Source organism: Meles meles, chromosome 4 (genome assembly GCF_922984935.1).
Source record: "Meles meles chromosome 4, mMelMel3.1 paternal haplotype, whole genome shotgun sequence".
NCBI classification, from domain to species: Eukaryota; Metazoa; Chordata; class Mammalia; order Carnivora; family Mustelidae; genus Meles; species Meles meles.
In genome coordinates, this window is record NC_060069.1 from 85,466,322 (window position 1) to 85,493,692 (window position 27,371).

The following is a 27,371-nucleotide window of genomic DNA, read 5'->3' on the forward strand; positions in this document are numbered from 1 at the left end:
TTCTTAGAAAAACACAATAAAAATTTTATTGCCATCCTTGCATATTCTGAATTTCAAGAGAAAATTAGGTTTGGATCCTTGAGCTTGCCCCACATATGGGTAATTTTGTTTTTCCAAGAAGCTGAGCATATTTCTTCCCTTATGATGCTCCCTGACTCCCATGGCAGGAGGGAGGTGGAAGAGGAGGTGGTAGTGGAGGAGCAGGAAGAAGAGGAGGAGGGGGAGGAGCTACTGTGGCTTGTGGTTATTACATGGCAGTGAAGCGTGCAACGTGTCTTTTTTGGCAAGGACTAAAGACGTGTCTGAGATTTATTCACCCTTCCAGTGGAGTATTACAGCTCTTAATTTTTTTTTTTAAGATTTTATTTATTTATTTGACAGAGAGAGATCACAGGCAGAGAGGCAGGCAGAGAGAGTGAGAGGGAAGCAGGCTCCCTGCCGAGCAGAGAGCCCGATGCGGGACTCGATCCCAGGACCCCGAGATCATGACCCGAGCCGAAGGCAGCAGCTTAAACCACTGAGCCACCCAGGTGCCCTCTTAAAAATGTTTTTGAAGAAGCTTTAATAAAGCAAAAAAACAGACATTACACACTCAATGAATAAAGTATGTTACAAATTTTGTTTGGTCACATATATACACACATACACACAGAAACATACACCACCTATGAAAGGCTGGAAGGAATACAGCAAAATATTAATGTTTATATGTGGGTTGTAGGAATACAAGTAATTTTCTTCTACTTATTTACAGCTTCCAAACTTTCTATGATGCACATGGATTAGTTTTATAATCAGTATTTTAAAAGTTGGTCTAAAAGAACTAATGGGTGAACAGGAAACTAGGCCTTCTGTATTTCCGTTGGCATAATGCCTTCATTATGGTCTCTCTTTTTTCTTTTTACTGACTCTCAAAGTCATAGGCATTTTTGTTTTTCACTAAGAAGTGAGAAGCTTGAAGGAATTTTCACAATAAATACTTCACTTGATCACAAGTCTTTGTGAAGAGTAAGTTTTACCGTACAAGTTGTGAATGAATGAAGTTAGCCACTTACGACCTTTCAGAAAGCTCTCCCAGATAATAGACTTTGAGTGTGTAGTTGTACTGGAATTTTGCTCAAACCATACCTAGAACTCTGAGGTGTGATTTTTTTTTTCCCCCAGAATGAAGGCTAAAGGCAGAGGAATCACCTGCTTGCTGGTCTCTTTCTCCGTGACATGCCTGGTGGCCAGCCGCGGGAGCAATGCCTGTCCTCGTCGCTGTGCTTGCTACGTGCCCACTGAGGTGCACTGCACATTTCGGTACCTGACCTCCATCCCAGACAGCATCTCACCCGATGTGGAGCGTATTAATTTAGGGTGCGTGGGGCCCCTTGTCTTGTGTCCTTCTCAAGCAGACATCACACTGATGCTTCCTGCCCAAAATATCAAACAAAACTTGTGACTTTAGGAGATGAACCAAAATGGTATTTCTCTTCTGAAATAAGCACATGAAGATCTTAAGTTTGTGAGGGACAATAAACAACATTTTCCTGTTAAACTTTTACTAGGAGAAAGTTCTAGAACCTGAAATCATTCTTGATAGGATGAGAGGCCCAAGATTATAGAAGAGCTTCATTCTGGCTACCTTTTTACTGGAAAATAGCATCTGTTAAGAATTAGAGTCGTGACTTATCAGGAGGCGATAATAGGACACTGGAAGTGTCCTCCCATATATAAAAGATACATATGAAAAGTTGGTTAGACCCTCTAAGAAGGCCCTTGGACTTCTTTTCATGGAAAGTGACTTATTTAAAATTTAAAATTCTTTAAAAAAACGTAAACCTAATTAAATCTACTAAAAGGTGATTATATATATTTTTTCCCATTTTATTTTTTTTTCAGCATAACAGTATTCATTGTTTTTGCACAACACCCAGTGCTCCATGCAAAACGTGCCCTCCCTATTACCCACCACCTGTTCCCCCAACCTCCCACCCCTGACCCTTCAAACCCTCAGGTTGTTTTTCAGAGTCCATAGTCTCTTATGGTTCGCCTCCCCTCCCCAATGTCCATAGCCCCCTCCCCCTCTCCCAATCCCACCTCCCCCCCAGCAACCCCCAGTTTGTTTTGTGAGATTAAGAGTCATTTAAGGTGATTATATTTTAAAGGCTCATGAAAAACTGTGGTGTGTGTGTGTATATACACACGTGCAATCCGATTTAACATCATATGTCTGATAATAGGAAGCACCTATTATATGCCAGGGATACAATAAGGAACAAGATGAATTATTTACGTCTAGAAGCTACAGTGAAAGGGAGAAGACAGATGCACAATAAGTAGTAAGAACCTTCAGAGAGCATGCAAAGTTCCTTGGAACACTCACTAATGATAATAGGTAACACTGACTGGGCCCTTACCGCCATCAGGCACTGAGCAGGGCACTCTCCACACATTCACTCACTTAATCCTCAGGACACCTTTTAAGTTGCTTCTACTATTTGCACGTTATAGATGAAGAAATGGAGGCTTCAAAGATTGCTGATTTTACCCAGGGTTGACCCACTACCAAGGCCTAGGTTCATAATCCTAGCCAAATTATTTGAGCAAACTCTATGGTTAAGAGTCCAGGTTGGTTTGTTTTTTTAATATTTTATTTGTTTATTTGACAGAGAGATCACAAGTAGGCAGAGAGGCAGGCAGAGAGAGGGAGGGAAGGAAACAGGCTCCCTGCTGAACAGTGAGCCCGATGTGGGACTCGATCCTAGGACCCCGGGATCATGATCTGAGCTGAAGGCAGAGGCTTAACCCACTGAGCCACCCAGGTGCCCTGAGAGTCCAGGTTTCTCAACCTCTACTTTATAGTGAGAAATTCTACCTGGGAAAGCAAGGGGTGGGGGCATGTCCTGGAAGAAGGGGCTGGGCCTGACCGGGAGTCACAAGTAGAGAGAGGCAGAGCCAGCGGCATCCCAAGCTGAAGGAACAGTGCATGTAGAAAGGGTGGAAAATGAGGAGGGATGTGGTATATCCTGGGCAGGGGAGTGTGGGCATGTAAGCGGATGGGGAGTGGGTGGGCCTTCTGTGGCATCTGACGAATCTCAATATATGTCAGGCATTTGATTTTCTCCTTGGAGCACAGGTTATAAAAAGTGAGGTACTGGGACCTGGGTGGCTCAGTCCGTTAAGATGCTGCCTTCGGCTCAAGTCATGATCCCGGGAGCCTGAGATCAAGCCTCACCTCAGGCTCCCTGCTCAGGGGGGAGCCTGCTTCTCCCTCTCCCTCTGCCCCCATCACATGCTCTCTCTCTTTCTCAAACAAAATAAAATATAAAAAGGGAGATATTGGGCTTTGTGTGTGGACGTGTGTGTGCGCGCTTTTGCTTTGACAGCTGAACCACAGCCGATAGGCGTAGTTTATGCCTGTTGTTTTAATTTCAGGTACAACAGCTTGGTTAGATTGACAGAAACGGATTTTTCCGGCCTGAACAAATTGGAGTTGCTAATGCTGCACAGCAATGGCATTCATACAATCCCGGCTAAGACCTTCTCGGATCTGCAGGCCTTGCAGGTAAGACAGGGGACAGGGAAGGTGCAGGTTCAAGAGGCAAAATGTACCCTTGAACGGTGACCATTCCAGTGGAACCCAAAAATCAACATTCTGTGCATTAGAGGGAGACATCAAGGAGGATGTCTGAGACTGATTTCTCTTTAAATGCAATAGTTTGTGGAAATTAGAATAATAAGAAAATTCTGAGGCATTTTCTCAGATCTGGGCTAATAGAAAAAAAAAATCAATACCCAGGGATTACTGTACCTTTAAAACTTAATGCAGAAAGGCTACTTCTAGTCCTGTTCATCTGGGACTTGTTTTAGACAGAAGTTAGCTTTGGACACATATATGTACTTTTTAACTTTTTACTGTATTTATACCTTGTCTTCTTCAAAAAATTTTGAAAAGTTATGGGGACTTCTAAGAATACACCAAATATGATAAGAATTACTACTCCAGTAAGTGAGAAAGTAAAGATAAAACACATCTAGGGGTAAGAGAAAAGGGGATTATGGGAGGAAATACATGGAAAGATCAGTATGTCTGATACATATGTAGGACTTAAAGATTTTGAAAAGCTAACTCACTTCAAGATGCCTATCAAATTTTTTAAATACATGAAAAAAACTGTTCAAGAAAGACACAACCATATCTGATTTATTATTTTTTAAATTTTTTTATCAGTGTATATTTGACATATAATATTATACGAGCTTCAGGTGTACAATATAAGTGCTTCAACATTTATATACATTAGGAAGTGATTACTATGATAAATCTAGCTACCACTGGTCATGATACAAAGTTGTTACAGTATTGTTAACTGTATTTCCTATGCTGGACATCACTTTCCTATGTCTCATTTATTTTATAGCTGTAAGCTTGTAACTTTCAATCACCTTACCTTATTTTGCCCATCCCTTCCCCCGCCCCCAGCAACCATCAGACTGTTCTCTGTACCTATGAATCTGTCTGTATCTTTTTTGTTTTTTAGAGTCCACAAATAAGTGAAATTTTATGATACTTGCCTTTCTCTGACTTATTTCTTTTAGAATACTATCGTTTCTTCCATCCATGTTGTGACAAATGGCAAGATTTTATTCTTTTTTATGACCAAGTAATATTCATGTGTGTGTAGACACACATATACATATATACATATACATCTTCTTTATCTATTGATGGACACTTAAGTAGCTTCCATATCTTGGTTATTGTAAATAATGCTGCAGTAAACATATGGTTGCATATATCTTTTTGAATTAGTGTATTCATTTTGTCCAGATAAGTATGCAGAAGTGGAATTTCTGGATTGTATGGTAGTTCTATTTTTAATTTCTTGAGGCATCTCCATACTGCTTTCCAGTTGCTGCACTTTTTGTATTCCCACCAACAGTGCACAAGAGCTCCCTATCCCTAACAACCCTACCAACAGCTGTTGTTTCCTGTGTTGTTAATTTTAGCCATTCCAACAGGTATGAGGTGATCCCTCACTGTGTTTTGGATTTGCATTTCCCTGATAATAAGTGATGTTGAACATCTTTTCATGTGTCTCTTGGCCACCTGGATGTTTTCCCTGAAAGAGAACTGTTTTTTAATTGGATTATGTTTTGGGGGTGTTGAGTTTTGTGAGTTCTTTGTATGTTTTAGATACTAACACTTATGGAATATGTCATTTGCAAATATCTTCTCCCATGCCATAAGTTTTGCCTTTTAGTTTAGTTGATGGTTTCTTCACTGTGCAGAACCTTTTTATCTTGATGTCCCAAGTGCTGATTTTGGCTTTTGTTTCCTTTACCTCAGGGGACGTACCTACAAAAAAGTGCTAGGGCTGATGTCAGAGGAAATTCCTGCCTCTGCTCTCTTCTAGGATTTTTATGGTTTCAGGTCTCTCATTTAGGTCTTTAATCCATTTTGAATTTATTTTTGTCGGGGCGCCTGGGTGGCTCAGTGGATTAAGCCGCTGCCTTCGGCTCGGGTCATGATCTCAGGGTCCTGGGATCGAGCCCCGCATTGGGCTCTCTGCTCCGCAGGGAGCCTGCTTCCTCCTTTCTCTCTGCCTGCCTCTCTGCCTACTTGTGATCTCTCTCTGTCAAATAAAGTAAAATCTTTAAAAAAAAATTTTTTTTAATTTATTTTTGTCTATGGTGTAAGAAAGTCATCCAGTTTCATTCTTTTGCCTGTGACTGTCCATTTTCCCAACCTCATTTGTTGAAGAGACTGTCCTTTTCCCACTGGATAGTCTTTCCTGCTTTGTGAAAGATTAATTGACCATGTAACTGTAGGCTTATTTCCAGGTCTTCTATTCTGTTCCATTGATCTTTGTGTTTGTTTTTTGTGCCAGTACCATACTGTTTTGACTGCTATAGCTCTATAATATTACTTGAAGTTCAGAATTCCAGTGCCTCCAGATTTGCTTTTCATTTTCAAGATTGCTTTCACTATTTGGGGTCTGTTGTGGTTCTACTCAAATTTTAGGATTGTTCTAACTCTGTGAAAAATGAATAGGAAAAATATACAATGGAAAAAAGACAGTCTCTTCAATAAATGGTGCTGGGAAAACTGGACAGCTATATGTAGAAGAATGAAACTCGACCATTCTCTTACACCGTACACAAAGATAAACTCGAAATGGATAAAGACCTCAACGTGAGACAGGAATCCATCAGAATCCTAGAGGAGAACATAGGCAGTAACCTCTTCAATATCAGCCACTAGCAACTTCTTTCAAGATATGTCTCCAAAGGCAAAGGAAACAAAAGCGAAAATGAACTTCTGGGACTTCATCAAGATCAAAAGCTTCTGCACAGCAAAGGAAACAGTCAACAAAACAAAGAGGCAACCCATGGACTGGGAGAAGATATTTGCAAATGACAGTACAGACAAAAGGTTGACATCCAGGATCTATAAAGATCTCCTCAAACTCAACACACACAAAACAGATAATCATATCAAAAAATGGGCAGAGGATATGAACAGACACTTCTCCAAAGAAGACATACAAATGGCTATCAGACACATGAAAAAATGTTCATCATCACTAGCCATCAGGGAGATTCAAATTAAAACAACATTGAGATACCACCTGGCACCAGTTAAAATGGCCAAAATTAGCAAGACAGGAAACGACATGTGTTGGAGAGGATGTGGAGAAAGGGGAACCCTCTTACACTGTTGGTGGGAATGCAAGTTGGTGCAGCCACTTTGGAGAACAGTGTGGCGATTCCTCAAGAAATTAAAAATAGAGCTCCCCTATGACCCTGCAATTGCACTGCTGGGTATTTACCCCAAAGATACAGATGTAGTGAAAAGAAGGGCCATCTGTATCCCAATGTTTATAGCAGCAATGGCCACGGTCGCCAAATGTGGAAAGAACCAAGATGACCTTCAACGAACAAATGGATAAGGAAGATGTGGTACATATACACGATGGAGTATTATGCCTCCATCAGAAAGGTATTCATCGTTTCTTTTGTAGCAACATGGACGGGACTGGAAGAGATTATGCTGAGCGAAATAAGTCAAGCAGAGAGAGTCAAGTATCATATGGTTTCACTTATTTGTGGAGCATAACAAAGAACATGGAGGACAAGGGGAGATGGAGAGGAGAAGGGAGTTGAGGGAAATTGGAAGGGGAGATGAACCATGAGAGACTATGGACTCTGAAAACAACCTGAGGGTTTTGAAGGGGCGGGAGGTGGGAGTTTGGGGAACCAGGTGGTGAGTAATAGGGAGGGCATGTGTTGCATGGAGCACTGAGTGTGGTGCAAAAACAATGAATACTGTTACGCTGAAAATAAATAAATAAATAAAAATGTTGTTGGTATGTTGATAGGGATTGCATTAAATGTGTGGATTGCTTAGGGGAGTATGGTCATTCTAATAACATTTGTTCTTCCAAACCCAGAACATAAAATGTCATTCCACTTCTTTGTGTCCTCTTCCATTTCTTCATTAATGTTTTACAATTTTCAGAGTATAGGCCTTTCGGTTCTTTGGTTAGGCTTATTCCTACCTATCTTATTGTTTTTGGTGCAATTGTAAAAGGGATTGTTTTCTTAATTTCTCTTCTGCTTTACTATGGGTGTATAGTAATGCAACAGATTCCTGTACACTGATTTTATATCCTGTGACTTTACTGAATTCATTTATCAGTTTTAACAGTTTTGATGGAGTCTTTCATGTTCTTTCTATATAGAATGATGTCATCTGCAAATAGTAAACATTTCACTTCACTTACCAATTTAGATGCCTTTTCTTTCTTTTTGTTGTCTGACTGCTGTGGCTAGGACTTCCATTACTATGTTGTATAAAATATTGAGACTGGACATCCATGTCTTGTTCCTTACCTTAGGGAAAGGGCTGTCCATTTTTGCCCACTAAGGATAATGTCAGTTATGGGTTTTCATATATGGCCTAATTATATTTAAGTATGTTCCCTCCATAACTACTTTGTAGAGGGTTTTTATCATGAATGGATGTTGTACTTTGTCAAATGCTTTTTTGCATCTATTGAAATGATCATATGGTCTTATCCTTTCTCCTGATGATGTAATGTATCATGTTGATAGATTTGCAAATATTGAACCACTCTTGAAACCCAGGAGTAAATCCCACTGGATCAGTGTGAATGATTTTTTTTTTAGTGTATTGTTGGATTTGAATTGCTGATATTTTGTTGAGGATTTATGCATCTGTGTTCATCAGAGATACTGGTCTGTAGTTCTCTTTTTTTTGTGATGTCTTTATCTAGTTTTATTATCAGGGTAAGTTTTATTATCAGGGTAATGCTAGCCCCATAGAATGAATTTGGAAGTTTTCCTACTTTTTCTATTTTTTGGAGTAGTTTGAAAACAGTAGGTATTAACCCTTCATTAAATGTTTGGTAGAATTCACCTGTGAAGCTATCTTTCTGGTTCTGGACTTCTGTTTGCTGGAAACTTCTAGATTACTGGTTCAATTTCTTTGCTGGTTATTGATCTGTTCAAGTTTCTTGTGTCTTCCTGTTTCAGTTTTGGTAGGTTCTTATGTTTCTAGGAATTGATCCATTTCTTCTGAGTTGTCTAATTTGTTGGCATGTAGTTTTTCTTAATATTCTTTAGTAATTGTTTGTATTTCTGTGGTATTGGTGCTTATTTTCTCCTCTCTCACCTGTGATTTTATTTATTTGGGTCCTTTCTCTTTTCTTTTTAATAAGTCTGGCTAGAGGTTTATCAGTTTTATTGATTTTTTGCAAAGAAGCAGCTCCTGGTTTTGTGGTATCTGTACTATTGTTTTTTTAGTTCCTATATCATTTATTTCTGCTCTAATCTTTGTTATTTCCTTTCTTCCACTGGTTTTTGGTTTTGCTTGTTGTCCTTTTTGTAGCTCCTTTAGTTGTAAGATTAGGTTGTTTATATGAGATTTTTCTTCTTGAGTTATGACTGTATTGCAATAAACTTTCCTCTCAGAACTGTGTTTGCTACATCCCAAAGGTTTTAGACCATTGTGTTTTCATTTTCATTTGTTTCCATGTACTTATTTATTTCTTGATTTCTTGACCCATTCATTGTTTAGTAGAATGTTATTTGACCTCCATGTATTTGTGCTCATCCCAGACTTTTTCTTGTGGTTGATTTCTAGTTTCATAGGGTTGTGGCCAGAAAAGGTACATGGTATGATTCAGTCTTTTTGTATTTGTTGAGGCTGATTTTATGGCCTGATACGTGTTCTGTTTTGGAGAATCTTTCATGTGCATTTGAAAAGAATGTATATTCTGCTATTGAAGGAGAGAATGTTCTAAATATATCTGTTAAGTCCATCTGGTCCAGTGTGTCATTCAAAGCCATTGTTTCCTTGTTGATTTTCTGTTTAGATCATCTATCGATTGATGTTAAGTACAGTGTTAAAGTACCTACCATTACTGTATTGTTTTGGATTCGTTCCTTCGTTATTAACTGTTTTATGTATTTGGGTGCTCCCATGTTGGGTGCATAAATATTTACAATTGTTATATGTCCATGTTGGATTGTTGCCATTATTATTATATAGGATTCTTCTCTGTCTCTTGTTACAGTCTTTTTTTTTTTTTAAGATTTTTTTACTTATTTGATAGAGACACAGTGAGAGAGGAAACACAAGCAGGGGGGAGTGGGAGAGGGAGAAGCAGGCTTCCTGCCAAGCAGGGAACCCGACGTGGGGCTTGATCCCAGGACTCTGGGATCATGACCTGAGCCGAAGGCAGACGCTTAATGACTGAGCCACCCAGGCGCCCCTACAGTCTTTGTTTTAAAGCCTATTTTGTCTGATATAAATATTGCTACTCCAGATTTCTTTTTTTTTTAAGATTTTTATTACTTATTTGATAGAAAGTGAGAGAGCAAAGCAGGGAGAGCGGGCGAGGGAGAAGCAGGCTGTCCATGGAGCAGGGAGCCTGATCCGGGGTTTGATCCCAGGACCCCAGGATCATGACCTGAGCCAACGGCAGACACTTAAAAACTGAGCCACCCAGGGGCCTCTCCAGATTTCTTTTGACAGTCATTTGCATGATTAATGATCTTCATCACCTCACTTACAATCTGCAGCTGTCTTTTTAGTAGGTGGCATATACTGGGTCTTTTTTTTTTTTAATCTTTTCTGTCACCCAGTATCTTCTGATTAGTGTTCAGTCTATTTACATTTAAAGTAATTATTGAGAGATATGTATTTATTGCCATTTTATTACTTGCTATGTGATTGTTTCTGAAAATTTTCTCTGATCCTTTCTTTCATGATTTGCTCATTTTCTTTAGTGAGATTTTTGGATTTCTTTCTATTGATTCTTTGCATATGTATTAGTATTTTGATTTGTGGTTACCATTAGATTTGTATATAACATATTCTACGTATAGTAGTCTGTATTAAGTTGGTGATCTTTTAAGTCTGAACCCATTCTTTACTCCTCTGGTCCGTGTGTTTTAGGTATATGATATCATACTTTATAGCCTTTTATTTTGTGAGTTCTTTGACTAGTTTTTAATATAAATATTCATTTTTCCTGCATTTTTGCTTCCTACCTTCAGACTGTCATTTTTGGTCTTTCCTTTCCACTCACAGCATTCCCTTTAATATTTCTTGCAAAACTGGTTTAATGCTCATGAACTTCTTTAGTTTTTGTTGGGGAAACTATCTCTCCTTCTATTATGAAAGATAGCCTTTCTGGACAGAGCATTCTTGGCTACAGGTTTTTCCTATTCTGCACTTTGAATACATGCTACTCCTTTGGCTTGGAAGATTTCTGCTGAAAAATCTGCTGATAGGCTTATTGCGGGGGTAGGGGCCTTTGTATGTAACTGTCTTCTTTTGCTGCTTTAAAATTTTTTTATTAATATATTTTACATTTTAATTAAATGGAAATTAAATTAATTGAACATCTTGGTGTGGATCTGCTCTTGTTGATTTAGTTGGGGGTTCTCTGTGATTCCTAGTTCTGGATATCTGTTTCCTTCCTGAGATTAGGGAAGTTTTCAGCTATTATTTCTTTAAATAAACTCTATGCCCTCATTTCTCTATTCTTCCAGGACTCTTATAATACAAATGTTATTACATTTGATGGAGTCACTGAGTTCCCTAAGTCTATTTTTGTTTTACATAATTCTTGTTTCTCTCTTTTGTTTAGCTCGATTACTTCCTATTACTCTGTCTTCTAGGTCATTAATTTGTTCCTCTGCTTCTTCCAGTGTGCTGTTCATTCTATCAAGTATATTTCTCATTTTGTTTATTGAGCCCTTTCTCTGTGCCATGTTATTCCTTATCTCTGTGTTAATGGTGTCACTGATGTCCTCCACCATTTTCTTCAGTCCAGTGAGAATCCTTATGAACATTGCTTTAAATTCTCCATCAGGCATGTTACTTGTATCTGTTTTACTTAGAACTCTAGCAGTGTCCTTTCCTGTTATTTCATTTGGGACAAATTCCTTTTTCTTTTTATGTTGTTTAAGTCTCTGTGCCTGTTTCTTTGTGTTAAGAAAGTCAGCTGTATCTCCTGTTATTGAGGGTAATGGCTTTATGAAGAAGAGTTCCTGTAGTGCCCTGCAATGTAGTGCCACCTGTCTCCCAGGGCCTGGACCCTCCAGGATTATCTCCAGTGTGTGCTGCATGAGCTCTGCTATTATATCATGGCTGCTTTATCCTTCAGGCCAGTTGTCTGCAGAGGCTCTCTGTCTGTTATTGGCAGTGTTTGGTCCCTGGCCTAAATGTGGTATGTTTTAATGAAGTGTGCTCTGGTTTGCTTGTGAAATGAGACCTGTTGCCACTGCCACCAGAACTGAATGTACACAAAACTCTCAGGTCAAAAGACATGGTGTTAGCATGGGTTTGGGCTGATCTTCTAAGGGAGGCAGCCTACTGCACAGGGACAGAGGCAAGCTTGACTGGGAAGGGCAGTTCTGGAGCTCAGGTAGGTGGGTCTTGGTGTAAGTAAGTTAGGTAGTGAGTTTTGGTGCTTCACTGGCACTTGGCCCTGTGCTTTTACTGAGGTGCAGGGAAGGGAAAGAGAGCCTGCCAGTTCCTTTGTTCTTGGAGGAGTCTCTCTGAACAGTGCACCTCTAGGATATGCATCTGTAGCTGCTCCCCAAGCATCTTCAGATCGCTGTTTCTACGGCATATGTCTGTGGGCTCTTTGCCCTGCCTTCTTTCCAAGTGAAGCCTCAGTGCCCTCCAATCTCTCCCGGAGCTGAGCATAACAACCCTTAAAACTCCAGGTTTAAAGCCCTGCTGTTTGCAAGAACTCACAAAATTCGGGCCCTTTCACTTTGCAGGCCAATTGCTATGGGCATTCATTTTCCCCATGCATCCCCTTGTGTGTTAGTCTGTCTTTTGCCCTTCTCCATGACAGCAGCTCCCCACCACAGCGGCCACAATCCATTTCTCTCCCAAGCTGCATCTCTCTACTTTCTACCTTTAGTTGTAGAGTTTGTTCTTCCAGTCTTCAGATGAATTTCTAGGGGTTTTAAGATGATTTTATCGTTATCAAGTTGTATGTGTGGATGAGGAGAGCCTAGGGTCCTCCTACTCCACTGCAGTCTCCCTCTCACACTTAAATAAATTTAAAAATTTTAAGAGGATATACTATACCAGGGAGATTATAAGCAAGATCATATCCAATGTTTAGAGTTCACTTCTGAGCCATGGTCCACAGGACTCAAACGAAGCAAAATCAAGTAGTTCAAATAACCCCCATTGAAGGAGTTACCTTTTTATGCCAAATGGTCTAGTCAGTGATTTTATGTAACTAAGTTTCAACTTTCCCCAGAATTGTTAATTTAGATGGAGCAGGTGGTGTTTGCCATAGCACAGATATCTCCTTTCTCAGCTAAAAGATAGTCAAGGGCTATCCTATCACCGAGAACTATGTGGGCCAGAGAGCCCAAGAATCTTTGTTGTGCAGGTCTTAGTGATGGGATCTGCAATACCTTTGGTAGTTAAAAAGAAGTTCCTGATCATATCTTTATTCGTTTTCACTCCTAACCAGGCAAGTATGGCCCTGAATCATGAATGCCTCCTGAAGGTCTTTTCTAACTCAGTGATATAAATACAGGAGAGCTGGTTGATGAAGTATCTTAGTTGTCTATGGACAGTTAGGGGCACCGTTAGATAACCTAGAAGGCATTGCCCAGCTGTGTGCCAGCCATCTAGACATTTTTAGGCTGAAGAAAAATTATAACCATCACAAAGACAAATCCTGTTGACACACAGACCATTACCATTAGGGAGGTACTATTAACGGATTTGTTCACAAGGACTGCTGCATTTACTGGTTCAAGCCAACGGCCAGTCATGTTTTTCAATGCATATAAGAAGAGAGACCCTAAACCTGAAATAGAGTGTTGTTCTAAATGTCTTGCAAAGATGGGTGCTGCTGATAAATTCTCTTGGTGAGAACAGATATCATCTAGATAATCATGGGAATATGGGGGTGCAAATGTACTAAGATTAACACAGGTATTTGTGTTTGATGGGCAAGTACAGTTTTTACTGGAGAAAGGTAAAAAGGCACTGGATATTCTGGACATGAAAGTTGAACTTGGTAAGAGATTTCTAAGGGGGTAGGAAGGGCTGATGATTGTAGTCTGCAATGACATTGGATGTAAAAGAACTGCCTATAAGGAGCACCAGGAGATCTCTAGCATCATGGACAGATAAAAATCTTTGACAAAACCAGCAATCTGAAAGGTTATTGCCCTTAGCAATGGCCTGGGAGATATGGATGATAGCATTATCTTTCCAGGAATGCCAGAGTGAAGACAAGAAGAAGGAGGAGAAGGGTTTCTTGTTAAAGTATGAGATTTTGATCTGTCATTTGGGGCAGAAGCCATCTACCTCAATGTCAGCTACCTCTCTTCCTTATCAGTTTGATTCAGAGGTCTCCAGCAACTATACAGGACCAGATGTCAGGTGGTGCTTTTGTTAGCTATGAGTAAGATGTGCATCCAATCCCATGTAGTTTTGCAGCAATGCCAGGTCAGAAGCACTTGGTAAGGTCCCTTTCAGTGGAGCTTGAGGACTGTCTTCTGATAATGTTTCCAAAATAATCATCAGACTCCAATATGGCACTAACATCCAAATATTTTAGTTTTTCTGTAACAACAAGCCAAAAGTAGATAAACCTGTTTAGTTGTTAATGTTTCATTTTTTTAAATCTTATCAGGAAGTGATCTAGATATTTAGTGAGTTCAACCTCACTCATCACTTAGCAAAACTTTAAGTTTTCAAAGTACCAGTTGGTACTTTTTCAACTTTTTCAAAGTTGGAAAACTTTTAAAACTTTTTGTCTCTTCTATTTGTACTTGACAATTGTATCTAGATTACCCATGAAAAGGTCATGAGACATCAAAGAATATCAAACATTATTCTAAGTAATTTTTACTGAATCACACAAGAGATATAAGATGAATTAAGTAATTCAACAGAATAAAAGTGAAGATTATCTGTATTATATTCAAAGTTTAATAACTCTATAAAGATATGCCTGTTTTAATTAAGCCAACAAACTTAAACTTGATCATTCCAGATCAAGTGAATTTGAAAAATATTTGAATTAGTTTCTATTATATTTGACAACATAATTCATATAAGCATTTAATTTTCTTTAAGCCAATTCAGCAGAACTCTTGTACACATTAATTTTAGCAATACCATCTGGAGGTAGAAAATACCACATATCTACAACACACATATCTGACACACATGAACACAGAAACAGATGTAGAGAAGTTACACCTTCTGTTTTTAAATTACTGCCATGAAACAGGTACAAAACTCATTCGTTACAAAGGTTGAATCTAAATTTATTTCTCTAGTAGATGGAATAAGTTAAACTTATTTGATAATAAAGTTATTAAATCTTTTCAAATATCTTGCTCAGTGTCATCTGGAACAAATAGTAAATATTTCTGGCAGTGTTAAACTCCTGAGCTTTTGTCAAAGATGGTGTAAAAGATACTATCTTCACAAGATTGAGAGTCTCTCCCAAAGATAGACAAAGAAAGAACTAACAACCTATGTTTTCCAGACAATCAGAAAGCCAAGCCAAGTTCTCAGGATACCAAAAAAAAAAAAAAAAAAAAAAAAGGACAAGAACAGGCCAATGTGTTCTCTTGACTTGGCTCAGAAAGTAACTGATTTACAAAAACTCTTGAGAATCCTCTCTAGGTTTAAGACATTCTTTAACTATGGCCTTTGATCAAGGAGTGAACTATAATCTGAAAAGAATTGCCTATATCCTTGGATGGTCTTATTTTAAAAAGGTAACTGTTTAATAGTCTCTTCAGAATGGATGTATCAGTATTACAGTCTTTTTTTTTAAGATTTTATTTATTTATTTGAGAGAGAGACAGTGAGAGAGAGCATGAAAGGGGAGAAGGTCAGAGGGAGCAGACTCCCCATGGAGCAGGGAGCCCGATGTGGGACTCGATCCCAGGGCGCTGGGATCATGACCTGAGCTGAAGGCAGACACTTAACCAACTGAGCCACCCAGGCGCCCCAGTATTACAGTCTTTTAGGTACATTTTATCTCTCTCTCTTTTTTTTAAGATTTATTTATTTGAGATACAGAGTGAGCAGGGGGAGGGGTAGAGGAAGAGGGCAAGCAGACTCCCCATTGAGCAGGGAGTCAGATGCAGGGCTTGATCCTAGGACCCTGAGATCATGACTTGAGCTGAAGGAAGACACTCAACTGATTCAGCCACCAAGGCATCCTCTCTTTAACTTCTCATTAACATTTTGCAATGAATCTTTCAATGAAACTGTTTTGGAATTTTGAAATCTTTTGGAGGCTTCCAAATGCCAGTTGAAATAGGCATCCCTTTCTGTTTATTTGGGAACCCTTGCTTCCAATTGCACTTCATAAATTACGTGCAGTTGGAACATTAATTGGAACATTCCCCTAATGACCAGTGTTTTAATGGCTGCATAGTATTCCATTGTATATATATACTACATCTTCTTTATCCATTCATCTGTTGATGGACATCTAGGTTCTTTCCATAGTTTGGCTATTGTGGAATTAAAAAAAATTCCATTACTTTTTATGTTTAAGTATTATATATTATTAAAATTTTTAATATATTTTTAATTCAGTATAATTAATATGCAGTGTTACATTTCAGGTATATAATATAGTGATTGAACAATTCTGTACATTACTCAGTGTTCATCATAAGTGTGTTCTTAATCTCCTTCACCTTTTTCACCCATCCCTACTCCCCAACCTCTGCAATGATAACCATCAGTTCTCTATAGTTACGAGTTTGTTTTAGGTTTGTCTTTTTTTCTTTGTTTGGTTTCTTAAGTTCCATGTGTGAGTGAAATTGTATGGTATTTGCTTTCTCTGGCTAATTTCACATTGTGTGTGAGTGTGATATATATAAATATCTCCATTCATTTAGTGATAGAAACCTGGGTTGTTCCCATATCTTGGTTATTGTAATTGGTGCTGCAGTAAACATAGGGGGATGCATATATGTTTTTGAGTTAGTGTTTTTGTATTTTGTATTTTGGGGGGTAAATACTCAGTAGTGCAATTACTAGAACTTAGGGTAGTTTTACTTTAAATTTTTTTCAGAAACCTCTATGTTTTCTACAGTGGCTGCACCACTTTGAGTTCCCACTGACAGTACACAAAGATGCCTTTTTTCCAACATCCTTGCCAACACATGTTATTTGTTGTGGTTTTGATAGTAGCCATTCCTGGCAGTTGTGAAGTAATACCTCATTGTGGTCTTTCTGCTACTTCATTATCAGTGTATAGAAATGCAACAGATTCCTATATGTGAATTTTATAACCCACAGCTTTATGGAATTTACTTATCATGACATCTGGAAATAGTGAAAATTTCACTTCTGCCTTACCAATTTGGATGCCTTTTCTTTCTTGTCTGATTACTGTGGCTAGGATTTCCAGTACTATGGTTGTTTTTTTTTTAAAGATTTTATTTCTTTGACAGAGAGAGAGATCACAAGTAGGCAGAGAAGCAGGCAGAGAGAGAGGAGGAAGCAGGCTCCCTGCGGAGCAGAGAGCCCGATGCGGGGCTCGATCCCAGGACCCTGAGATCATGACCTGAGCCGAAGGCATCGGCTTAATCCACTGAGCCACCCAGGCGCCCCTCCAGTACTATGTTGAATAAAAGTGGCGAGAGTGGACATCCTTGTCCTGTTCCTGATCTAGGGGAAAAGCTCTGTTTTTCCCCATTAAGCATGATGTTAGCTTTGGGTTTTTCATAGATGGCCTTTTTATGTTGAGGGTTTTTGTCAGGAGTGGATGTTGTACTTTGTCAAATACTTTTTCTATATCTATTGAAATAATCATATAGTTTTTCTCCTTTCTCTTATTGATGTCATGTATCAGGTTGCTTGACTAGCAAATATTGAACTAGACTTGCATCCCAGGAATAAATCTCACTTGATCATGACTAATTTTTTCTTAAACTGTATTGTTAGATTCAGTTTGCCAATAATTTGCTGAGGATTTTTGCATCTATGTTCGTTAAAGTATTGGCTTATAGTTCTATTTTTTTGTAGTGTATCTATCTGGTTTTGGGATAAGCCCTCATAGAATGAATTTGGAAACTTTCCTTTCTCTTCTATTTTTTGGAATAGTTTGAGCAGAATAGGTATTAACTCCTCTTTATGTTTTTGGTAAAGTTAAACTGTGAAGCCATCTGGTCCTAGAACTCAATTCATTCATATTTTTTTGATAATTAATTCAATTTCATTGCTAATGGCAATAAAACAGATTAATCAGTCTTTTCCAATTTTCTCTTTCTAGGAGTATTGAGAAGTTAAATGTTTCTAGGAATCCTCCATTTTTTTCTAGGTTGTCCAATTTGTTGGTAAAAACAAATTTCATACTCAATCTTTTATATTTCTATGGTAGCGTTTCTCCTCTTTCATTTCTGATTTTATTTGAATCCCTCCCTTTTTTTCAGTCCATCTAAAGCTTTATTAATTTTGTCGATCTTTCAAAGAAGTGGCTCCTGGTTTCATTTATCTGTTCTAGTTAATGGGGTTTTTTGTTTGTTTTTAAGTTTCTATTTCATTTATTTCTGCTCTAATCTTTATTATTTCCTTCCTTTCTTCTATTGATTCGGGGTTTAGTTCTTCTTTTACTAGCTCCTTTAGTTGTAATGTTAGATTATTTAACATTTTTCTTGTTTCTTGAGGTAGGCCTGTATTGCTATAATTTTTTTCTCTTGGAACAGTTTTTGCTTCATCCCAAAGATTTTGGGCTATTGTATTTCATTTTCATTTGTGTCCATGTATTTTTTTTATTTCTCTTTGATTTCTTGGTTGACCCATTCTTTTTTTTTTAATTTTTTATCTTTTTATTAACATATAATGTATTATTAGCCCCAGGAGTACGGGTCTGTGAATCACCAGGTTTACATACTTCACAGCCTTCACCATAGCACATACCCTCCCCAATGTCCATAACCCAACCACCCGCTCCCTACCTCTCTCCCCCCTTCCCCGGCAACCCTCAGTTTTTTTGTTTTTTGTTTTGTTTTGTTTTGTTTTTTTGAGATTAAGAGTCTCTTATGGTTTATCTCCCTCCTGATCTTGTTTCATTTATTCTTTTCCTACCCCCAAACCCCCCACGTTGCCTCTCAACTTCCTCATATCAGGGAGATCATACGATAATTGTCTTTCTCTGATTGACTTATTTTGCTAAGCATAATACCATCTAGTTCCATCCATGTCATAGCAAATGGCAAGATTTCATTTCTTTTGATGGCTGCATAATATTCCATTGTATATATATACCACCTCTTCTTTATTCATTCATCTATTGATGGACATCTAGGTTCTTTCCATAGTTTGGCTATTGTGGACATTGCTGCTATAAACATTTGGGTGCACATACCCCTTATGATCTCTACATTTGTATCTTTAGGGTAAATACCCAGTAGTACAATTGCTGGGTCGTAGTGTAGCTGTATTTTCAACTTTTTGAGCAACCTCCATGCTGTTTCCCAGAGTGGCTACACCAGCTTGCATTCCCACCAACAGGGTTGCAGGGTTCCCCTTTCTCCACATCCTTGCCAGCATCTGTCATTTCCTGACTTGTTAATTTTAGCCATTCTGACTGGTGTGAGGTGGTATCTCATTGAGGTTTTGATTTGTATTTCCTTGATGCCGAGTGATGTGGAGCACTTTTTCATGTGTCTGTTGGCCATCTGGGTGTCGTTTCTGCAGAAATGTCTGTTCATGTCCTCTGCCCATTTCTTGATTGGATTATTTGTTCTTTGGGTGTTGAGTTTGGTAAGTTCTTTACTAGCCCTTTATCTGATATGTCATTTGCAAATATCTTCTTCCGTCAGTTGTCTTATGGTTTTGTTGACGGTTTCCTTTGCTGTGAATAAGCTTTTGATCTTGAGGAAGTCCCGATAGTTCATTTTTGCCCCTGCTTCCCTTGCCTTTGACAATGTTCATGGGAAGAATTTGCTGTGGCTGTGGTCAAAGAGGTTGCTGCCTATGTTCTCCTCAAGGATTTTGATGGATTCCTTTCTCACATTGAGGCCCTTCATCCATTTTGAGTCTATTTTCATGTGTGGTATAAGGAAATGGTCCAGTTTCATTTTTCTGCATGTGGCTGTCCAATTTTCCCAACACCATTTGTTGAAGAGACTGTCTTTTTTTCCATTGGACATTCTTTCCTGCTTTGTCGAAGATTAGTTGACCATAGAGTTGAGGGTCTATTTCTGGGTTCTGTATTCTGTTCCATTGATCTATGTGTCTGTTTTTGTGCCAGTACCATACTGGGTTGACCCATTCTTTGTTGAGTAGCACGTTCTTTAAACTCCGTGAATTTGTGTTCTTTCCAGACTTTTTCCTGGCAGTTGATTTCTAGTTTCATAGTGTTGTAGTTAGAAAAGATGCATAGTATTACTTCAGTTTTTTTTTTTTAAGATTTATTTATTTATTTGACAGAGAGAAGTCACAAGAGAGGCAGGCAGAGAGAGAGGAAGGGAAGCAGGCTCTCCGCTGAGCAGAGCGCCCCATATGGGACTCGATCCCAGGACCCTGAGATCATGACCCGAGCTGAAGGCAGCGGCTTAACCCACTGAGCCACCCAGGTGCTCCCAATGTGTCATTCAAAGCCACTGTTCCTTTGTTGATTTTCTCTTGGGATCATCTATCCATTGATGTAAAGGGACTCCTAAAGTCCCCTACAATGATTGTATTACTATTGATTACTTCCTTTATGTTTGTTATTAGCTGCTTTATGAATTTGATTGCTCCAATATTGGGTGCATAAATATTTAGCATTATTGAATTTTCTTCCTGGATTTTTTTTATGATTACATAGTATCTTTTTAGTAACTAACAAGTAACTCTCGTTAGTTTTTGTCTTAGTCTATTTTATCTATATAAGTATTGCCACCTTCACTTTATTTTCTTTTCCATTTTCATGATAAAGATTTTCCCATCCCTTCATTTTCAATCTGCAGGTGTTTAAGTCTGAAATAAGTCTCTGTAGGCAGCATATGGTGCTGCTTTTTTTTTAATCCATCCTGTCACCCTGTCTTCTGATGAGAGCATTTAGTCCATTTACATTCAAAATAATTATTAACTGGTATGTTCTAATTGCCATTTTGTTACTTGTTTTCTGAGTTTTAGCAGGTCACTGCAGTTTGATGGATTTCCTTAGTGATGTGCTTGGATTCCTTTTTCCTTTTTTTTGTGTGTGTATCTATTAATGATTTTTTATTTGTGGTTACCACTAAGTTTGTATGTAGCATCTTAAGCATATAACAGTCTATATTATGTTAATGGTTGTTTAGTGCTGTTAAACTTCTAGTTTCAAAATTTTTATTTCCCTATATTTTAGGTATGTGGTATCAGACTTTACATCCTTTTATGATTCCTTCAACTGATTTTTATAGATATACTTTATTTTATTGCTTTTTTATGTGCTTTAATCTCCATACTGCCTTTATAAGTAACTAATTTACTACTTTAATTATGTTTAAATGTGTTTGTAAAGTTTTTTTCCTTTCCTATTTTTCTTACTCCTATTTATGGTCCGTCCTTTCCATTCAAAGAATCTCCTCTAAAATTTCTATTTTTTTGGAAAAGTTTGAGAAAAATAGGTATTAACTCTTTAAATGTGTGGTAGAGAATGCACTTATGATGCCATCTTGTCCTATGCTTTTTCTTGTTGAAAAAAATTTTTTATTACTGATTCGGTTTCATTACCAGTAATCTATTTCTTGATCATGACCTGAGGTGAAGGCTGACACTTAATAGACTGAGCCACCCAGGTGCCCCAAAAATGCTAATTCAAAAAGATATACATACCCCTATGTTTACTGCAGCATTATTTAAAATTAGCCAAGATAGGGAAACAGCTCAGGTGCCTACTGACAGATGAATGAATAAAGATGTGATATGTATAAATACAATGGAGTATTATTCAACCATAAAAATAGGAATAGGAATGAGATCTTGCCATTTGCAATAACACAGATGGACTGAGAAGGCCCTGTACTAAATGAAACAAATCAGAAAAAGACAAATACAGGTGCCTGGGTGGTTCAGTCGTTAAGTGTCTGCCTTCAGCTCAGGTCATGATCCCAGGGTCCTGGGATCAAGCCTTGTATTGGGCTTCCTGCTCAGCGGGAGCCTGCTTCTCCCTCTCCCACTCCCCCTGCTTGTGTTCCCTCTTTCGCTGTGTCTCTCTCTGTCAAATAAATAAATAAAATCTAAAAAGCAAATAACACTGTACAATTTCACTTATATGTAATATCTAAACAAAACAAATTAAGAAAAAAAATGGACTCTTAAATACAGAGAACTGGTAGTTGCCAGAGGAAATGGGTATACGGAGATGGGGGAAATGGATAAAAAAAGATTAAGTGGTACAAACTTCCAGTTATAAAATAAGTAAGCCATGGAGATAAAAATTATAGCATAGCAAATTATGGTCCATAATATCATAATAACACTGTATGGTGACTACACATCATGTCAGCATTGAGTAATGTATGAAATTGCTGAATCAATGTTATACACCTTAAACTAATAAAACATTCTATATTAGGCTTTAATAAAAATATTCATAAGTAGTTATCATTTTGTTGTTTTATAGTTCTGTTTTTCTTAATCTCTTCCCTTGTAATTTGGTGACTTTTTGTAATGTTATGTTTGTGTCCCTTTTAATTTTTTGCAAAACTATATAGGTATTTGGTTTATGGCTACTATGAGATTCATATATGACATAAAACTCTATGTAGCAGTCTATTTTAAGTTGAAGATCATTTAAGTTCAAGGGTGTTCTAAAAGCACTACATTTTACCACCACTCCCCACAATGTTTCATGTTTTGAGGTCCTATTTTGTATCTTATTATTTTGTGAATCCACTGAGTAATAATTGTAAGTCTAGAAGATTTTACTACTTTTGTAAATTTCATACTAGATACGTAGGTGGTTGATCCATACCTTTATTATAGGTTTACTTTTATTAGCGAGATAATTTCTTTTATAATTTTATCTTTTCTACTTATGGATTTTTCTTTCCCACTTAAATTAGTTCCTTTAACTTTTCTTGTAAGGCTAGTTTGTTGTTGAAGTCCTTTAGCTTTTACTTGCCTGGGAAACTCCTTATCTCTCTTCAATTTCTGAGTGATAATCTTGCTTGGAAGAGAAATCTTGTGATTTTTTTTTTTTAATCTTTTCAACACTTTGAATATATCCTGTCATTCCCTTCTCACCTGTAAAGTTCCAGCTGAAAAATCAGTTGTGATAGTCATATGGGGATTTCCTTATATCTAACTTGTTGTCTTCCAGTCCTTTTAAGATTCTCTCTTTAACTGTTGATACTTTGATTATAATATGTCTTGGTGTGGGTCCCTTTGGGCTCATCTTCTTTACAACTCTGTGACTCCTGGACATAGATGTCTGTTTCATTCATTAGGTTAGGGAGTTTTTAGCCATTACTACTTCAAATGGGTTTTCTGTGCCTTTTTCTCTCTCTCTTCCTTCCAGGAGTCCTACAGTGGAAATAGTATGTCTGATGTTGTCCCAGAGATCCCTTAAACTCTATTTAGTCTTTTTTTTTTTCTTTTTGCTGTTCTGATAGAGTGATTTCCACTGCTGTCCTCCATATCATTGATTCATTCCTCTGTATTTTCTAATCTGCACTCAGTTACCTCTAGTATATTTTTTATTTCAGTTATTCTTCAGCCCTGATTGGTTCCTTTTTATATTTCTATTTCATAATTGAGGTTCTCAATGTGTTGATTCGGTCTTCTGAGTTTGGTGAGCATCTTTATGGTCATTATTCTGAATTATTTTTCAGGTTGATTATTTCATTTAGAACATATTCCTCTGTAGCTTCATTTTGTCCCTCAGTGTTTGTGTGTTAGGTAGATCAGTTATATTACCCAGTCTTGAAGGAGTGGCTTTATGTAGGTGTCCTGTGGGGTCCAGTAGCACAAACCCCTGTGATACATCCAACTGAGGTGCCCCGGGGGTATCCCTGGTGTGGACCGTGTGCACTGTCCTGTTGTGGTTTGTATGCACTGGTGGGTGGCTGGCCATGAGGCCTGGTTGTGACTGCTGCGGGCACTCTCGTGAATGGGGTTCACTATGGGGAGGGTTACTCGGGGAGAAATTGTTCCCACCTGAACTGGGCCAGTGACATAGAATGGGAGTAAAAAGAAACGCTACCTACCTTCACTTCTGTTCCCAAAGAATGTTACACCATGTCCCTGCCCCTCTGGCACATGCTTAAAATTAATCTCCTTTATGTGTAACCTAGGCATCGGTCAAACTGCTGTCTCTGCCCTGACACTGGAACATGGGAGATTACAGGCACACTTTTTAAGAGGAGAGTCTCAGTTTCTTATTGCCTTCCCAGACATAAGCCTCACTGGTTTTCTAAGTCAGACATTATGTCTTCCCAGTTCAGGACCCCTGGACTCAAGAGTCCAATCCAATGTGGGGCTTTGAGCCCCTGGTTCCTCAAGGAGGGCCTCCATGACTATGATAAAACCCCTTACCCCTTAAGGGTCATCACACTGAGACTGTGAATTCCTAGCTAAACCACATTTTTGCCCTTCTTACCCATCATGATATGGCTTTTCCTTTATATCCCTAATTGTGTAAAATCATTTCTTGCAGTCTTTAATTTGTTCTCAGAGATGGTTGTTTTATAAATAGTTGTACTTCTGGTTTGTCCATGGAAGGAGGTAAGCTCAGAATCTTCTTCTTCTACCATCTTGACTCCCAAAACACATCTGATTTCTAGTACAAAGCTCCTCATAAAATAGATACAGTGTGGGGCGCCTGGGTGGCTCGGTGGGTTAAGCCGCTGCCTTCGGCTCAGGTCACGATCTCAGGGTCCTGGGATCGAGCCCCACATCAGGCTCTCTGCTCAGCAGGGAGCCTGCTTCCCTCTCTCTCTCTCTGCCTGCCTCTCTGCCTACTTGTGATCTCTCTCTGCCGAATAAATGAATAAAATCTTAAAAAAAAAATAGATACAGTGTAATAAAATGTCAGCAATATCTTTATAAAAGATAAAATGCAAGTGTTCATAGAGCATTCTGACATCACACCAGCTTCCTATAATGCAAAAAGATTCAGTCTGGGCATGTGATTCCTTTAGTATGGCTTAATCAGACATTGTTTGGAATATATATCTTCAGAGAATTAGATGAAACAAGGTCTTCATGAAATCCCCAAAGATACGTATTCTCATCATCCTGTTTTCAACAAATATGGAGAACACTGAGTTTGGGATTGTACTCCCAGGTAATATTTACGTCCAAGCTTTTCTGTGTTGTCAGTTTCCCTTTGCTTATTAGGGAACTTGGCATTCCAGAAAAGCATTCTTCAACAAAGGAGATATCTTAGGTCAAATCAGGGAAAAAAAATGTAAAAGAAATCATTGTGGGGCAACTGGGTGGCTCAGTCATTAAGCATCTGCCTTTAGCTTGGGTCATGATCCCAGGATCCCAGGATGGAGCCCCACATTGTACTCCCTGCTCAGCAGGGAGCCTGCTTCTCCCTCGGCATGTGCTCACACTCTCTCTCTCCTAACTAAATAAATAAATAGAACCTTTAAAGAAAGAAACCATGGGGAGCCTGGGTGGCTCTGTGGGTTAAAGCCTCTGCCTTCGGCTCGGGTCATGATCCCAGGGTCCTGGGATCGAGCCTCACATCGGGCTCTCTGCTCAGCGGGGAGCCTGCTTCCCTTCCTCTCTCTCTGCCTGCCTCTCTGCCTAGTGTGATTTCTGTCAAATAAATAAAATATTAAAAAAAAGAATCATTGTTTTTACTAACATTTCTTTCTCTTTTCATTTTGGGAGAGGGTATATGTTCAACTAATAAGTGGAGAAGAAACTGGAGAATACCCTCATGCTATCAAAATATTCAAGAAGTATTTTAATTCAAAATCCTATTCCTCGTAAGAACCAAGAAATGGAAAACACCCCAAATGTCCACCACTGATAAGTGGATAAGCAAAACATGTCATATGTCCACATGGAATACTGTTCTGCAATAAAAAGGAATGAAGGGCTAATAATTCTACAACAGGGATGGGTATTGAAAAGATTAGGCAAATTAAAAAAAAAAAAAAAAGCAAGACACAGAAGACTAGAAGACCATATACTGTATGACTCCATTTATGTGAACTGTCCAGAAGATGCAAATCCACAGAAATAAAATAAATTTGTGGTTTTCTACAGCTAGGCAGAAGGTGGGGAATGACTGCCAATGGCAGCAGTTTTGATTTGGGGGTGCTGAAAACTCTCTAAATTTAGTGGAGATGGTTTCACCACTGTTAATGTACTAAAAACCACTTAATGTATACCTTAAAGAGGTGGATTTTATGGCCTGTGAATTATATCTCAATAACACTGTTATAAATGTGACAGATAAATTCAATATATTGCTTTCTTATGAAAAATCCATGTTTAAGAAACGTTAAATTTACTTGAAATATCAAAATAATTTTTAAAAACTTATTATAAAATTTTTAAATCACATACAAAAGTAAGAAGAATAGTATAATAAAATCCCAAAATATCATCATCCAGGTTCAGTAGTTACCAAGACATATCAGATTGTTTCACTTGTACTATTACTCAGTACTTGTTTTATTTCATTGCATTGTTTTGAAAGAAATAAGATATCTTAATGTTTTATCTACAGGTACTTCATATATGTCTCAAAGTTAAGGAATCTTTAAAAAATAAACCACAAAATTAATCTATACACTTTAGCAATAACTCCTTAATATTATCATGAGTATTCTAATTTCCCTGATATTCTCATATTTCATTGGCAAATTTATCTGAATTAGGATTCAAATAGATACACATGTTGTTTTGTATTAATTCTAACATGTTTTATTACTGACACATTTTTCCCTTTTGTGAAAATTCCTTGGACAAACTAAATGTTTTTTGTTTGTTTATTCTTAGGTATTAAAAATGAGCTATAACAAAATTCGAAAACTTCAGAAAGATACTTTTTATGGCCTCAGGAGCTTGACACGGTTGCATATGGACCACAACAATATTGAGTTTATAAACCCAGAGGTTTTTTATGGACTCACATTTCTCCGACTGGTGCACTTGGAAGGAAATCAGCTCACTAAGCTCCATCCAGATACATTTGTCTCTTTGAAATACCTACAGCTATTTAAAACATCTTTTATTAAGTACCTATACTTGTCTGATAACTTCCTGAGCTCCCTCCCTCAAGAGATGATTTCCAATATGCCTGATTTGGAAAGCCTTTATCTTCATGGGAACCCATGGACTTGTGATTGCCATTTAAAATGGTTGTCTGACTGGATACAGGAAAAACCAGGTATATATGTATGCTATTTATTTCTTTGTCCTAAGTAGAGGAAACCTGCCTGGAGGTTTTTACCAGTAAGTGGGGAGACCAAGGTAATTTAGTTGGAGAGAAAATGGACACTAAATAATAACTTAGTGGTAATGAATTCTCTTTAATGAATTATTTGTGTGTGGTTTCAGGTCAATTATCCAGTCATCACTTCTGGCAAAATTAGGAAAAAGGAGTGTTACTCTTCTTTACTTACCACGAGCCATAAAATCCCTTCCTTTTTCTTATCTTCCTTTCAGTCATTCAGTCAATACACATTTTTTTTGGAGTTCTAGTCAAGATCTTGTGCTTGGTGATAGAACTGTCAAGAGCACTGTCTCTTCTCTAACCATGCCTCTAGTATGTTACAGATAAGCAAACAGATAATCAGATTGTGAAATGTGCTTTGATGGGGAAAGTAAAATTTGTCATGAAGAAGGCAAGATCTATTCAGTCAACAAGTAGTTATTATAAACCTACTAT

General features: G+C 38.0%; 1 protein-coding gene across 1 annotated transcript in view; it reads left to right on the forward strand.

Moving 5' to 3' along the window:
* Positions 1–1,165: 1,165 nt before the first annotated feature.
* The window catches only part of IGSF10 (immunoglobulin superfamily member 10), a 48,294-nt gene continuing 22,088 nt past the window's right edge, over positions 1,166–27,371 (forward strand). The window contains exons 1-3 of the mRNA XM_046002168.1: positions 1,166–1,359; positions 3,421–3,550; positions 26,480–26,870. Coding sequence (XP_045858124.1) covers positions 1,166–1,359; positions 3,421–3,550; positions 26,480–26,870 — 715 coding nt within the window. The remainder of the gene's footprint in view (positions 1,360–3,420; positions 3,551–26,479; positions 26,871–27,371) is intronic.